The 16,301-nt window shown below is 32.2% G+C and overlaps 1 protein-coding gene across 1 annotated transcript in view; it reads right to left on the bottom strand.

The window, feature by feature from the left end:
• Positions 1-606: 606 nt before the first annotated feature.
• Positions 607-16,301, bottom strand: part of LOC106472724 (vacuolar protein sorting-associated protein 18 homolog) — a 52,520-nt gene continuing 36,825 nt past the window's right edge. Inside the window, exons 7-10 of the mRNA XM_022401265.1 lie at positions 13,163-13,280; positions 11,348-11,491; positions 11,143-11,201; positions 607-1,310 (exon numbers count right to left, since the gene is read on the bottom strand). Coding sequence (XP_022256973.1) covers positions 1,247-1,310; positions 11,143-11,201; positions 11,348-11,491; positions 13,163-13,280 — 385 coding nt within the window. The 3' untranslated portion in view covers positions 607-1,246. The remainder of the gene's footprint in view (positions 1,311-11,142; positions 11,202-11,347; positions 11,492-13,162; positions 13,281-16,301) is intronic.

Here is a 16,301-nt window from a genome sequence, read left to right on the forward strand (position 1 = left end):
CAGCATATCGACACCGACTCCCTCAAGTGTTGCTCCAACACAATACTGCTGTAGCTGCCCATGCTGTTTCTTTCATAGGCCTTTAGAAATAAATTAATTCGTTATTATTACGTGGAATAGACTTGGCATTAATTTTATAACAGTATAATGCAGAAGCAAAAAAAATCAAAACTTGTATGAATCAAAAGATAGTAATTCAAATAAAGAAGTTGTTCTACTTTTATTGCAAGTTTAGAAGCAGGTGTGAAGTTCTAGAATAAGAATAAAAGTATTAATTAGGGAGCTGGCTAAATTGGATACGCTTATATAATTTCTCTGTGAAATTATTTTCAGTGGTTATATAAAAACACAGAATCTTATTTTTTAAGTAATATGATAGTGTAACCAAGATACTTTTAAGAGAAATTATATTTTATAGTTATAATAAAGAAAAGTTCAGAATGTGTGCATATATTAACGGTGCTAAAATAAGAACATGTCTAACATCGTGGATCATGAGAATTGATTCCACATTTTGAGAGAATCAGTTTTATTTTATGTTGTTTAAATCACTGAAATTATTAAATGGGTATTTTAAGATTATGAAGTGACACAAGCACAATTCCATTTCAATACTTATTATTTTTTTATTGCAACATTATTATAGATTGATCACAATCAATAAACATCATATTCTATTAACATGCCATTAACACAATTATGGAATGCAATGTATTTCCCCCAAACAGTGTACATTTGATGATAACAATAATATGAAGAAATTAATTTATAGCATAATACAGTTGACAAAATTCACAATTAAACGTTATTAAATACTGCTGTGGATACCTTTTAAGACCATGAAACAAAATGTGCAGGCTTTGATTTCTTTTTCATGTGTTCTCTAGCATCTGTTTTATTTATTGTATAGCGAATATTCTTACTTTTATTTGTGTATTATCACCAGTTATTATGTTTTCACTTTAAACTAGCAAAAAAAAGTACTGAGAAAATGCTCATAAAACAAGAGTATAGAGCAATCATATAAAAAGAGTGTGAACTATAACTTTAATAAACCTTTGAGGGAAAAAAAAGTTTTGCACTGTATTTAAAATAGTTTTATATTTTCCATACATCAACTTCTTGCAAATTATTTAAATTTACTTTCTACTGTTAATCTCATGTTATCAGTTTCTATACTATAATTTTGATTTTGAAGCTATGTCTCAATAGTTGTATACAGTAGAGGTAACCAATTCCGTTAAATTTACTCCCAACCCTGCAGAGCTTCTGTGTATTCTTCTGGATCAATGAAGGGAGCATCAACAGACCTAGATTTAAAAAAGAAAACAACCATCTGTAAATTATCACAAGCAGAATTAATAAGAACTTTTATCTAGTTTGCATAAAATCACTGTAGCTAAACTCATGAAAGAAAAATACTTTAGTTAAACAAACATATATAAGAAACAATTTCTAATGAAAACAAAACAAAATAAAATATTTCTTCATATTAACCTGAATTCTAAACTGCTAGGATTAATTTTGTTTTAGGCTGAATATGAAGAACATAAATGTGGAATACAATACACTGAAAAATCTTTACCTTGTTGACTAACCTTAAAATAGCTGTTATATTCACAAGTACAAAAAGTAAAATGTTAAAAAAGCTAAACTAATAGAGAATTAAAGATTATATTTAACAATCAAAGAGTAGGGAAATTGTGATTAGTTTTTAGCTGTGTAATAATAATACATAAAATATATAATTATTAATTAAAGTAGTACAATGTGTTTATATAAATCTAACCGTTTTTCTAACATATTGAAGTCAGTATTACATACAATTAAAAACAAGTTAAGGGCTCATCCCACTGTAAAATCCTTAAATTTTGTTGTAATTCACACGTTTTTTCAAACATTGAAGAAGTAAGAATCTACTAGTCATTTGTAAGATACCTAATGTGAAATAAGTTTGAACTTTTATTCAACCAAAATGCCTACTATGTTGCATAAAAATAACATGGATATTGAAACTCAATACCAGAGAGTAAAGGTTTAAAGTTTAATTCTTTCTTCAGTAGGTTCATGGAGTTTCTTTAATTGATTCCCTTCATAAGTATACACTAAAATCCACTAAAGACCTATAATAATGTTTAAATAGGGACTTAATTTGGTACTTCAAAGTTTAAACACTTCTCTACCTTGAACATGTAAAAACTAATAACAGTCAGCAGTTTAAAAGTTTTATATTGTCTTTAATTAATATTTTTTCTTTGTAGTACTAAGCCATTAAATCTAATGCAGGTGAAATTAAGTTAGCTTTTCTAAAAATTAATTTTTCTCCTCTTCACTGAATAAACTATAAGTAAATATAACTAAGAATTTCATGGAAGTCATACTGCGACCTTCATTTAATCCATTCTCTATTTATGAAAGCTTTTTACCTATTTCTTTTGTAACCAAGATACACTATTTTAGCCTCTACAAGTGAAAAAATTACAAATTAATGAAATATAAAAAACATATAAAACTCATCAGTATAAAATGACATGATCTGAATACAGAATACACACAAAAACGTGATGTGGGACAACAAGATTAAATGGCCAGGGAAATTATATCTTAGTGTAGTTAAAAAGAAAACTTATGTCATTAATTGTTTGTTCATTTTCTGTTTCCTGGTGTAAGAGAATTTAGTATTTTATACTTTCTCTGGAAAGAGAGCATCTCCACTTCTATCTTTAGATATGAATATTTGTCAAATTTCTTTTTGGTGATCTTTCAGATTTTGGCTTCTTTTTTCTAATAACTCTGTGGTAATGTTATTAGCTAAAAGGTGGGTTAAATTTTCTTATGGGATTATATAGAGGCTGAGTTGCTCAAGTGGCGGAAATATAAAGAAAGGTGGTAAATCTTTTTCATATAACCACATCTATAGTGGAAAAGATGTGAACACTATCAGTTAACTGTTTTGTACAGCATGGACAAAGTGAACTATCCAATGATTGCAAGCTTTTCTGCCAGCAAAGATATTTTTAGAGATAAATTTGTGCTACTCAGGATAATATACATAGTGATCCTTCTGAAAATATATTAGGGAAGTCTATGGTAAACATTTTAAAAATATCTATTGATATTTTAAAATAAAGTTCTGTTAGTAATAAACAATATATTCTGTCAGATAAAAAAGACTGTTTAATGTAGGTAGCACTATTAATTAATTAATTTTGTGTTTGTAATTCACTGACGTCAAGGCTATCGAACATTGTGTGCAATTCATTGACATCAAGACTATGGAGATTTCAAGAAGTCTAAGTGGTAGACATATAAATAACTGCGACTAGATGAGCAGAGGAGAGTAAAAGCAAAGTCACGTGAAAGAGAAGTTCAGTCAGAGAAAAGTTAAAAAACGTCAAGTTAATCATCGTGGGAGTGAATGGCCTAATGGTTGATATGTTAGTGTGTGTGATTTACAGTTTGAAAGAGATAAGAAGAAGAATTTGTCTCATCAAAGGGTGTTCTAAACTAATTCAACCCTCCTGTGTAGACTTGGACAAAAGGCAGACAATTACTAGACATTCAGGATACAAGTGTGGTAACTCATGATAAAAATAGTTCGGCTAAAGCAACTGAATTGGCCTAAGCGGTCTTTTTGACAACAAGAAGAGAACTGTATAGTGTTTAAGATACAACTGTGATCTCCATAGTGTAAAGAATTTTTGTATATTCGTTTAACTTGTTTCAAATACATATATTATTTTAAAAACAAGTGGAGTGTGTGCTGTTCATTTATTGTCGAATTATCACCAACAAGTCACAGACATCTATTGTAGAAGAATCCTTGGTTCAACACAACCCCCATATATTTACATTACTATATATATACTACTAAAAAGTAAGTTCTTGACATTTGGCGAGCCACAGCCAGGATTATGCAATGGTAAATGGCAGTAGAAGAAAACGTGAATGACAGTGTAAATAAGTAGGCCTATATATGAAGAACTGTAGTAGTAGCACAAATAGTATGGAGATTATAATCATGCTATATAACCATGCCAAATTTTGATATATAGATGGAAAGAGGAGACCATCTTGGGTTAAAAGATAGTGAACTTTGAGTTTGTTAAACAACAAGAACTAGAGAGAGAGAAGAGTGGCAACGGAAGAGGGAGGAGGAGAAACAGAGAAGAGAAGAAGAAATACTGAAAGGAGAAAATGAGAGAAAGGAAAGACTGGAAATAGAGAGAGAGAATAAGAGCACAAATTAAGAAAGAAAAAAGAAGAAAGAGAGAGAGAAGAGACTGCAAATAGAGAGAATAAGAGCATAAAATGAGAAAAAAGAAAAATAGAGAGAGGAGAGACTAGAAACATAGAGAATAAGAGCACAAATTGTGATTGCAAAGCTCACCCAACAGAAAGAAGAAAGACCCAAGAATAACAATGGAGTCAGGGCCAGCCGACCCAAGCTGCCCAAATTTGATGAATAGAAAGATGATATGGATGCTTTCCTGGAGAGATATGAAAGATTCGACCAAAATCTTGAGTTACCGTAGTTGTATCCTTAACTTCCAATAATCATCTGCTTTTTGTTAAACACAGGTTGGTTCAATTTGTTTAGAACACCCTTTGAGGAGACAAATTATTATTCTTCTCTCTCTGAAACTGTTAATCTCACTCTAACATATCAACATATCCTTTGCAATGTACCCAATTTTATAACAAACATAGCATTTCTTCTCCCTTCTGTCACCTTTAGTAGACTCTTGCTTCTGGTCAGCCATCACTAGTTTCAAATTTAACTGGATATTTTTGAACTTGTCAGTTATACTCCCTCCATAGGCTTCCATATACTGTTCTGCCAGCTTGATTATCTCCTGCACATCTTTTGGTGCTCTCTTCTTTAGAAACAGTGACATGTCAGTTAAACACGTGATCATGAACTGTTCACATACTAATAGGTCTGCCAGTCCCTAAAAACTGTTTGACTATGCCAGTCCATCTTGTGAAATATCGTTGTAGATGTGCCATAACCTGAAATACAGTTTCTCCAGTGTCAGCTTTCACTTCTCTAAACTTCCAGCAAAAACCTTCTTCAGTAAGTTCATATCATTTCAGCAAAGCCACTTTTAATTTGTCATAGTCCATGGCATATTCTGACATCATGCCTGCATATACTTGTAGGCCTTTTCCTGTGAAAAGTGGGCTGAGACAGACTGCCCAGTCACCTTTGTCCCAGTTCTGAGACAATGCAAGTGAATTATACACAGATACTACTGCGATAAAAATAGCGAAAAATAGTTTGGCTTGTCATCTGAATTCTAAAGCAATTGAATTGGACTAAGTGGACTTTTTACAAGAAGAAGAGAACTGCATACTGTTTAAGATACAACTATGATCTCAATAGTGTAAAGAATGTTTGTATATACATTTAGCTTGTTTCAAATACATATATTATTTTAAAAACAAGTGAAGTGTGTGCTGTTCATTTATTGTCAAATTTATCGCCAACAAGTCACAGACACATACTGTACAAGAATACTTAGCCCAACACATTCATATATTTACATTACTATATATATATACTACTAAAACGTAAGTTCTTGAAATATTCAAATAGACTTTACAACCATGAACCTTCCTGAACTGATAAGATCAGATTCGTTACAACTATGTGAAGATGATGATGTCTTCACATCTAGTAGTTTTCTGAATTTGTATTACATATTAAAATAAATTCCACCTAAATGATTTCCTGCTCAATCCACAATCAAGTCAAAGTTTACATCATCATTAGATGAACATGACCATAAAAAGTATATATCTTTTATTTTTGGGATTTATAGGGCTAATTGTACAATTTTAGATATCTTTTTTGGAAGAACGACTTAAATAATTGAAAATTATTGAGCTACTGAATACACTGTGATTACTATCTTCAAAGCATGGCCATAATGTATTGCCAGTCCACATTTCATAGAGATCACAACAGCAATTGAAGTGAATTTCAGTGACAAAATGGTAACAAATAGGCCTCATGAAGCTGCTTTACGGTTAGAAAAACCTGTTTTAGCAATATATCCTTGACATATAATTTGATGTTAACAACAGTGGTTAATGGATCATATCTGCTGAGTCAGAGGTGAACAAGTACAATACAAAATTGTTGTGTAGGAGGAGCTTTAGTATGACTAAACATACTTTTGTTGTGCTTCTGACTGTGGTACTTACACCTTGAAGTATACTGAAATGGTATTGAACTCAGTTGTATAAATCTTCACATGTGCATATGAGCCAGAATTTGATGTAATATAAGACAATGCCACATGAAAATGCCTAGATTATCATGAACTGTAATACAGATTACCTACTAAGTCTACAATAGTAAAAGGCACTATGTGGTGTGTGAATGAGTCAAACTTTACTAAAAGAATTAGAGGATGGATAAAATACCAAACAACAGTATCAAGAAAAGGTACATAAAATTATTTACTACTAAGTTTGTGGCTGGACAGAAACAGGAGTCTTAAGACATTCAAATCACCACAGTGGATCTGATTAGTTCACAGTACAAAAAAAATCAAGTGAATCTAACAAATAAATTTGCTTATGACTATATTCAAACCTAAATCCATCAGAACTTCCCAGAATATAAAGTAAGCCCTAATGACAGAAAAGGAAAAGCCAGAGCTTCTAACTTCGCACGTGATCAAAATGCCTGACTTGTGCTAAAACATTTTTTTTGGTTTATGTCTACAAACTCTAGGGAATATCAGGTTTTTTATAGGGCTGCAGTTCTTTACAGTAGGTGTCTGTGACTTGTTGGCAATAACTTTCAACAATAAATGAACAGCACACAATCCATTTGTTTTAAAATAATATATTCAAAAAAAGTCAAACTTAGGTACAAAAATTCATTACACTATTGGTTATCACAGTTGTATCCAGAACCTTAAATAATTGTCTCTTTTTTCATCAAAATCCATACAGGTGGGTTCAATTACTTTAGAACACCCCTTGACAAGACAAATTATTCTCCTTTACTCTGTTGTTACAATACAAGCTGTGATACTTTCATTTTATGGCTAATCTTACAAACACAGTCTAGATCTATTTGACTATATCTCTCACTAACTTTGTCTTACTTTCACTAACTTACTTACTTGCACTCTGAATCTGCACATATTTATAACATGACAGAAAAATTTAGAAATATCTAGCCCTCTATTAACAACATTACACATAATGAGAAAAACTTACAAGCTTCAAGTAAGATGATGTCAACAATATTACAAAGGCCTAGTACAACAATTAAACTACATACACAATGTGCAACTCATATAGCGTTACATAATGAAACTTGTCATAACTATAATTTTTAAAATAATAACTTTTAGCAATATTGTTATGAAAACTAAACAATCATTAAATATTAAATAAACTAAATAATAAATCTTGAACTGAACAGTCTTGTATATCCAACATGGAAAGATTATGGAATTTAAAACTGAGCTCACCATTTTCATGTACATTACCTAACGAAGAAAAGAAATTGTACACTAAAAGTTTGAAAATTTTACTTCAATACAGCTGAATAGATATATTCAATTTTTATGTTATTAAAGGGTCACAACCATAGTACTTGCATATCATCAGACCACCTTGAACAAGAAGTCTTAGATTTGGCAAGAACAAATACTGATATAAATTCTATACAGCACCTAAAGGACTTTCTTGGATTTCTTTTTTTTTCTCTATGTAACATTGAGGTGACCAATTTTGCACTGACTGAGTAATGATGCAAGATCCTACATAACGACATCTGTTAACTGAGATTATCACTGCCAGTGGCTAATATTTATTACTGAAGCAAGCACCTCTTTTTGCTCTATGAACTTTTAGAAAAGGTGATTTAGTCAGAACCTAACAAATTTTATGGTACTAATGTTTCACAGGTAGAAATCAGTAACACATTATCAATGAAACTGATCCATTAACTGTGTTTACATTAAAGGTGAGATGGATCTAGGGTTAAATTTTTCTGCTGGGCCTATTATGATTGCAGCTAAAGACTAAGTTAACGACAAATAAGTTTCATAATATGCCTTTTTTGAGCCCAGGCCTGGGGCTACAGCTCCAATAGCCCTTGCCTTAACCTGCCCCTGAATAAAACGTGATTCTAAAATATACTCTAATTTTTGCTCATTTGGTCAAAGAATAATATAACTATAAGATACATTTCCTTATAATTTATTTTAAAAAATTCACATTTAAAAGATTGTTTCATTTTATTGTAGTTTTTATTCAACCTAAAACTTCTGTAATACTGATTAAAGTGTGTGTTCATAGCACTGTTTATGTATTTAAATCCTTCAAATATAATTACAGTTGAAACAAATGACCAGAACCGTTTGAAATATTATTGGTCTAAAAGCTCAAAATCAGTTACAAGTATTACCAGTTTTTACTATATATATCCCAGGGTTACATGTTAATTTTAAAAGAGTGCAAGACTTTGATTACCTCTTGTACATCTAATACTATAAACACCTTTTGGCTGAAGAGCAGCCTAACAGCAGTGAAAGTACTACAAATGTACCAAATAACAGAATAATAATAAAAAAACAAAACAATCCAGACCTGGTGGCTCTTTGAATACACACACACACATATATATATGTATATACATAGTATATTTTTTCAGTATATTCCTTATGTTTCAGCCAGTGACAAAGCAGTTTGTATCCAAGCTAATACAAAATTTTTATTGCAAAAACAATATTAACAAACATTACTGAAAAAACTTTAGATATTTATTAAAAAGGATCTAGAGGTTATGCAAATGAAATTTGAAAATTGTGAGATGAAAAAAACTATTTTTATTCTTAACATGAAAATCACCTTCCTCTCAGACTAGTCAGAGTTTGAGTCAGACTGACTAAAGTAAATTCAAAGGCAAATCTACGATAAAGAAATATTTTATTAAAATTTGTGATTTTCTGTGTACAGCACACTTGTAATGTTTACTAAAAGCTTAATAAATTTTGTGAAGATATACTAAGGAAATACAGAATTATAGTAAAGATGAATTCTCCAACATGGGCTTGGTCCAATGAATCAATCTTGTGCATAAAACCAAGTGAAATGGAAAATTATGTTCCAAAAAGGTGTGACTAATGTCTAGTGGAGACAATAAATCTTACACTGTGGAATCCCTAGGGGAATCTTTTTTCTGAAACGTGGAAAAACAATTCATGGACAGGAGACTGGACGCTTTGATGATTTCCAAGTAGCAATTCATAGCTACATCTTGGGATGGAAAAGATCAAATGTGGACACAAGAAGCTCATACTAGAAGACACAAAATCAAAGAAAAAAAAAAATTAGAGATCACAAACAGGTGGTGATGAAACTAACCAAATAATGCAGAACCCTTTGAGGCTCATGGCAGAAACACACTAATGAGAAGCAGTTATGTGAAATTTTATTTGACTAGGAACATCAGCAGAAATAAAGTCTACAAAACACAGAACCATACCACAATTCACATACATACATAGAAAGTAAAGAACACTTTATAATGATGATTTTCCTGGCCCAAGCATCCTATAAATTATAAGATAAGGAAGACAAAGTTGCAGAAAGACACTTCAACAACAAAGACAAACAATCAGGAAGTATGCCAGCAACATGTGGATGTAACACCATCATCTAAAGATGCAAAGAAGAATGATGGTGATAAATGCAGGCAAAAATGAGAAAATATTAATAGAAAAACAGAAAAAAAACTGTTAGAAACACTACAATTCTAAACTGAGGCTGAGAAAGATGAATATACACTAGATCTGCAGTTATCAGACAATGAAACTGATAGAGGCAGGCCAACAAGATAAAGATTCCGTGAAATCTTCTAAAACCTGTTGAAAAAGATCTGACAGCAAACCTTGGGTGGCAAAACTATATTGACCTAAACGTCAATAGGTTATAAAGAAATAAAGCCCTCATTGCTGGATCCAAAGAAGGAAAATCCAGCTATGAACTGTCTTCAGTATTGTGAGGGTCCAACATTTTAAGTACCACTACCCTCCTCAGAACCAGTATCAACCCTGGGCAAATAACCATGAGATCCATCACCAAGAACAACTGACTAATGACTTGTGAAAATATCCAAGGAAGATAAAGCTACATCAAAAAGCCCAGTGACACCTGAACACTGAGAAAAAGTAACATCATAAGCATCACATACAGAAGAAGACATGCAGTTTTTACATTAGTGAATCTGAATGCATAACTGAAGAAAACATAAAAAACAAAGAATTACAACCAGTACAGAATGAAAACAAGCAACAACGAAATGTAATTTCATTACTTCTCACACCATGAGAACAAAGAGAAATAAAGTATGCATAAGGTGTCAAGAAGAAAAGGTGTCCATATGTGGTATTGTATGTTCCAAATAAGGGCAGGTATAGGTAGAAATATGATTAGCCTGTGAATATGTTGACAGGGGCAGTAATCATGTTAAAACGTGTAGTTATATTGCCCATAGGAAATAAAGGATGCACAATACATGGAAAGAGTTATAAAATGGTTGTATTTGTTTTTTTGTTGTTAAGCACAAAGTTAAACAATGGGCAATCTGTGCCCATCGTGGGTATAGAAACCCAGTTTTAAGTATTATAAGCCTTCAGATTTACCACTGAGCCACTAGGGACAGGACAGGAGGATGTAAAAAATTAGGTCTGTTTCTTTGTATGTGGCAAGAGGCAAAACATGAGGCTATATTAGAAGTTTTGTATTTTATTTAAAGAATTAGTATTTCTATACAGTTAATATGGCTTAACATAATAGGATGAATTACGTTTCTTAAAACTATTTCAAATGAATTTACAATGATTAAAAACGTTATTGATTCAGACAAGCTAATGTTATATTTCATCCCAGTATTAGATTTCAATCAGTAAGCTCATGTGTGTAATGTGCCATCCACTGTATCAATACCCCTTTATAAACCTATAAAACAATAACTTTGAAAAATAACTTTATATTAACTACTTGGTAAATTTATTAAATATGACTAAGCAGTACAATAATGAAAGTACTGTGGACATATACTGAACACTTGAAAAGAAATATAATCAAAGTGTTATATTCAATACTTGCCTAATCATGATATCCCCACAATAAAGACATTCAGAGGCAATCAGATCATCTAATTCCATCTGCAAATAAAAAAAATTATTAATTAAAATAATCAATAACTTCACACCCCAAACATATTTTCATCTTCTAAGACTTCTGGATGTGTTATATTCAAAATACTTTCACTTCTTTTATCATAGTTAAATCTCTTATTAGTCACACTTACTTTCAGTCTTTCTTTAGTACTAACTCCTGGAATTCCTGAAACTGAAGATAAAGAGGCTGCATCATCTCGTCCTGTCATAGCTACAAGTTGGCGTTGAATTTCTTCAACTCTGTGTCTCTTGTTAGTTATTAAATGAGTTATAACCTATAGATTAAAGTGACTTATTGTTGAAAGTAAACTTTAAAAAATCTTTAATTACAATTAAGTTAAATCTGATTGAAATAAATTAAGTTACAGTTTCAAAAGAAAAGGTATTAGTAATGCTTGTAATTTTCAAAACAAATGCTTGACCTGTTTACCAACAGGAAAACCACTATATGTCTCAGTTTTAGTCCAGAAACACAATTATAAATCCAGATTCAACTTTGAACATTGCCAGATATTTAAATCAAAACCTTTAGAATTATTGTAGTGACAGAATGAGATAAAAATTATTTAAATTAAAAAAGCCTGTTGATCAATGAACAAAGATCTTCTTTAACTTGGCAAGTATTGACAATGCCATTATTTTTGAAATTGTAATTCCCTTTATTCCAACCAAATTAAAATTCCAGCATTAAAATTTTTTTATTACAACTACAGTCCAACCACGTTTATCCGGTCAGCTGTGAGTCTAAGCAATTAATGGCTGCATAGCAGGGTGGCTGTATTACTGAGTGTCATTGTATGGGGTCAACTCTGGGATCAGACTGAGGCCTCAAAGGCACAGTGCATACCCCCTACAACTTGCCCATAATACTCACCTTTCTATGTTCATGTTTGATACAGAATGTTCTAATAATATCTTTACATACCTATTTTTGCATTTTGTCTAAAAATTAAAATTCTTTACTGTATTTTGGATTAACAGATAAATGCAAAATTTAGGACGATGAGGAGCTTCACGACTTTCCCTTGCACCACACAGTATCAGAGTCCAAGGCATGGTGCTGTTGTTTATGTGGTGACACCTGGTGGTAATGATACTCAACTTTCTGCCATTTCCATCAGAGACAATTGATTTGGCTGAGAAAGCAGAGCTCTATTTATTGCAAAATGGAGGGAAAGCTGGCAAAACTTGAAATTAATGTGTGAATTTTCTCTTTGAACAAACCTTTTGTTCACAAGAAGAACAAAGAGACATCGAAGTAGAAATGTTACAAATGACAAAGTTTAAAGGAGTGTGAAAACATACTGTCTGTTTAATCGTGTATGTGTGATTGTATGATCATTAGTGCAGAATGAGGTGTGAAGCATCAGGTAGGATTAGCATGCCATTAATTGGGAATATCAATGGTCACCTGGTTTGTAACACCTACAAGATGTGGCCACTATCAGTCGATGTACGGTAGTGGCCTCACTTTGATTGACAGGTCTCAATTGGACAGCGGCAATACTGAGTTCAAAGAGACCGCTTGGGCCTGGGAAACAGGTGACCACAAACCAAGTGCCCATAATAGTGGATGTTTTACAAACATAAAATAGAAGGAAATATTTGGGACTGAGCCAAAATGGCTGTAATTAAGGGTTGACCACTATATCACATTGACCGGTATGCGAGTCTGGACTGTATTAAAATAATATTCTATTGTATATTGTTCAATAATGAAACTAATTTTATGGTACATATAGAAATTTAATGCATGTAGTGTTACACAAAACTAATGACTAAAAAGTTATACACAGAACGAAAATGCATATTTAAAATTTTTTGCATTTGACATAAAATGTTTTTTTAGATATGGAGTTACATTTAGTTTAAAATAGTATTAACAAACATATATCTTATTTTTGGTTCCCACTATTTTTCAAATCCAAACAACTCAGATGTCTTACCTCAGCAATAAGACAGTCCATGTGGAACATATGCTGACAAGGAAACAAGTAGAAAGCTCGAGTCATGACAGGAAAAAAACAAGCAGAGCACTTCTCCTGGGCTTTGACTAGTGTGTGTCTGTTTCGTAAAATAACTTTTTATACAAAGAGTTACCACTTGGTTTGAAACATAGAACTTAGTTATCTGTCTGTTGTTTTCATGTAGAATTACAGATTGCAGAAAAATATTATATAGTCGCTATTACATTTACCAGTAAATGAATATTTCAAATTATGTTTTTCATGATGTTTAGTACGCTCCCCAAAAATGGAATTTTTTCCAGCCAGAGATTCATTTCCAGAGCTATGTATTTCACAAAATATACATTTTCATTCTATTTGAAACAGAGAAAGAGACTAAGAACAATACCACTTGTAAAAGCACTTACAACTAAATTATCACATTATGGAGGAAAGAGGAACGACAAGCGATAAAGTGAAACGTTATAAGTACGTTTACAATTTACCTCCACATACTTATTAGAAGTGAATACTTACATAACTAATTTTTTTATATTCCCTTTTAAATTAATATTTATGTGTGTTTATATGCATCATACATTTATTATTGTTACCTTATTGTTGATAATATGCTCACACATCTGACAATACATAATGTTATTATTTTGAATTATATGAGCTATTTGTTCTGTTAAGACTGGGCTTGTGTTCAGTAGGGTTTCTAGCTTATGAAAAAGCCATAAGATAAAACAATGAGGAAATGAATTTTTACCTGATATTGGCTGATTTTCTTCATTAAACATGCTTATATTCCAGTTTGAATAATTTTAAACTAGCAAAATTCATTATTTCCTGAGCAATTAAACATTTCATGTAGAAGCAGTGGCAAAGGAACAAGGGAATGTGATCACTCCCACTAGATTTGTGTAGTGGGAGGAGGCAGGAGTTACATCAATCACTCTGAAGTGGAGAAATTCCTAAAATAAAATTTCCATTCACCAAAATGTTTAAAAAGTGCATAAATTGTATAGTGTTACTAATTTCCCAATGACAATAACCATCATGTGTATGTGATACCTGACAGTTTCAGGTTTAATGAAAGTCATTCCCCCTGTATGGAGAACTAGAAGAGCATGAAAAAAGCATAAAGTAACATCTAAAATATTCGAAGAAGTAAACTGGAGAGGAATGCCACTTTAGCTGAGAACCCAGTCCAAGTCAGGTATCAATGTTATGTGCAGAGTAATACAAGAAGCTCATAATTCAAGTACTAAAACAAAAGCCTACCATGTTCCAGTATGCATTATCAACTGAAACTGTTTAATATTTTCAAAGTTAACAGGTGTGGCATGCACGAATACCATGCTTTTTTCTACCATCTTATACAAATATAAATTTTAAAATTTCCCATTTATTCCAAGTCAATGCAACTTTTGCATAAATGTGTAGTCCAGAAACCTATTAAGCTTTGTTCTCTAGAAATATCTGCTCAGCACACAGCTGTAACACTACACATTACACAAGAAGGACAATAGCAGCAGTATTCTTCACTGGTAAAGCAGATTATATATAAAGGTTACAGCCTTCCCTATGTTGAATGAGAAAGACCAGTCATGTGTTAGCACTAGTTGCTATAGATAAAGAAATGTTCCATGTAGACATTACTACTTAGAACTTCAAATGAGTCGGTTGACAGGAAAAAAATCTGTTACAAGTCCAGTAGCAGGTGACAACCCAGCATCCAGAAAATAAGTGCACACAGTTTGCTTTTCCAGTGAGTTAAATAAAAATAGTTTAAAGCTTGTGAAACACATGCTGTCCAGTCTGATTATTTCTTTGATAGAACTCAGTAAGATTATTGAAATTCAGATTTACATCATGATTTATCATGCCAATCCTTCTGTTATAAAGTAGACCAATCTAACACTCTTTGAGGAAATCAGTTAACCTGAGAATATCACCAAAGTTTAGATTTCTATATTTTATACGCTGTTTTATCAAGTTGACAAAGACTAGACTTCCCAAGTTTTAATGGAATGGGAAATACAAATCTAACTCCCTATCTAACTCGTATGAATTTTACACTATCAGACCTTATGCTTATTTACTATGCCATAATGTACAAGACATGATCATCAGTATGGGAAAAGTGCATTTAGTGCAATTTACCATACTCGTAACCACTACTTAGGCAAGAAAGCAATGAGGCATTGGATTATTTCCTGGTTTTGAATATCTCTCAGCTGCAAAAAAAGTGTTTTTTTAGTGCTATATGGACAGTGTTATGGTTGTGTAGCCTTATCAGTAACTGCAACTGCAATGTATCTTCCTTACCATGGTCCTTCTTGTTATAAAATGGTTGGACAATTTGTAGATTATTCTTTGTACAATTGAGAATATCTTGATAAAACAGTGAGAAACTATTAATGACTATGTGTATAGCCAGCTCTATTTTAAATGACCCCGTTTTCCCATTGAGCTAAGCATCAACCAAACTCCAATATGATTCAGAGTTAATTATACCTTCCATGCTTTCTCCAGACAGACTCAATTAGACCCAGTCAAGATTCAATGATAGAACTTGGACATGTTTCTAAAGATAATGGACTAACTAAGGCAAAGTGTCTGTCAAATAACATGCAGCATCATGGTCTTGTTCTCAATCATGACCAACAGTTTTTCAACCAAAATATTTCATATACTGAAGTGTGTGCATGATCTGCAGTGTGCATTTATTTAGGTCTTTTAATTCAGTTACCACTGCAAAGTCTTACTGGAAATTTGCTGATATCTGAAAGACACAGTATTTAGCTATTATGGTGTGTTTCTAGTTATTCTGATGGACTATATTTGTCAGTTCACTAGCAATATGTCATATTAATTAACAGTTTCAGTACATTTCTACCTACATTAGTGAATTATACTTTTCAGTTCTCTAGCAAAAGGACTCAAGTATCTCTAGTATATTTCCACCTACACTGATGGAGATAGAACCTCTTGTGCAGGAAATGTAGGAGAGGCAAGAGTCGAGGTAACCAGACACTCCATGTCTCATAGACAAATGGGGGAAGGGTGAGTCCAAGGAAGTCGATAATTGAAAAAGTCTCCAAGATGGAACATCTAGTGGTTTGGAGAGAGG

Source organism: Limulus polyphemus, unplaced genomic scaffold (genome assembly GCF_000517525.1).
Source record: "Limulus polyphemus unplaced genomic scaffold, Limulus_polyphemus-2.1.2 Scaffold5552, whole genome shotgun sequence".
In the NCBI taxonomy this organism is placed as follows: Eukaryota; Metazoa; Arthropoda; class Merostomata; order Xiphosura; family Limulidae; genus Limulus; species Limulus polyphemus.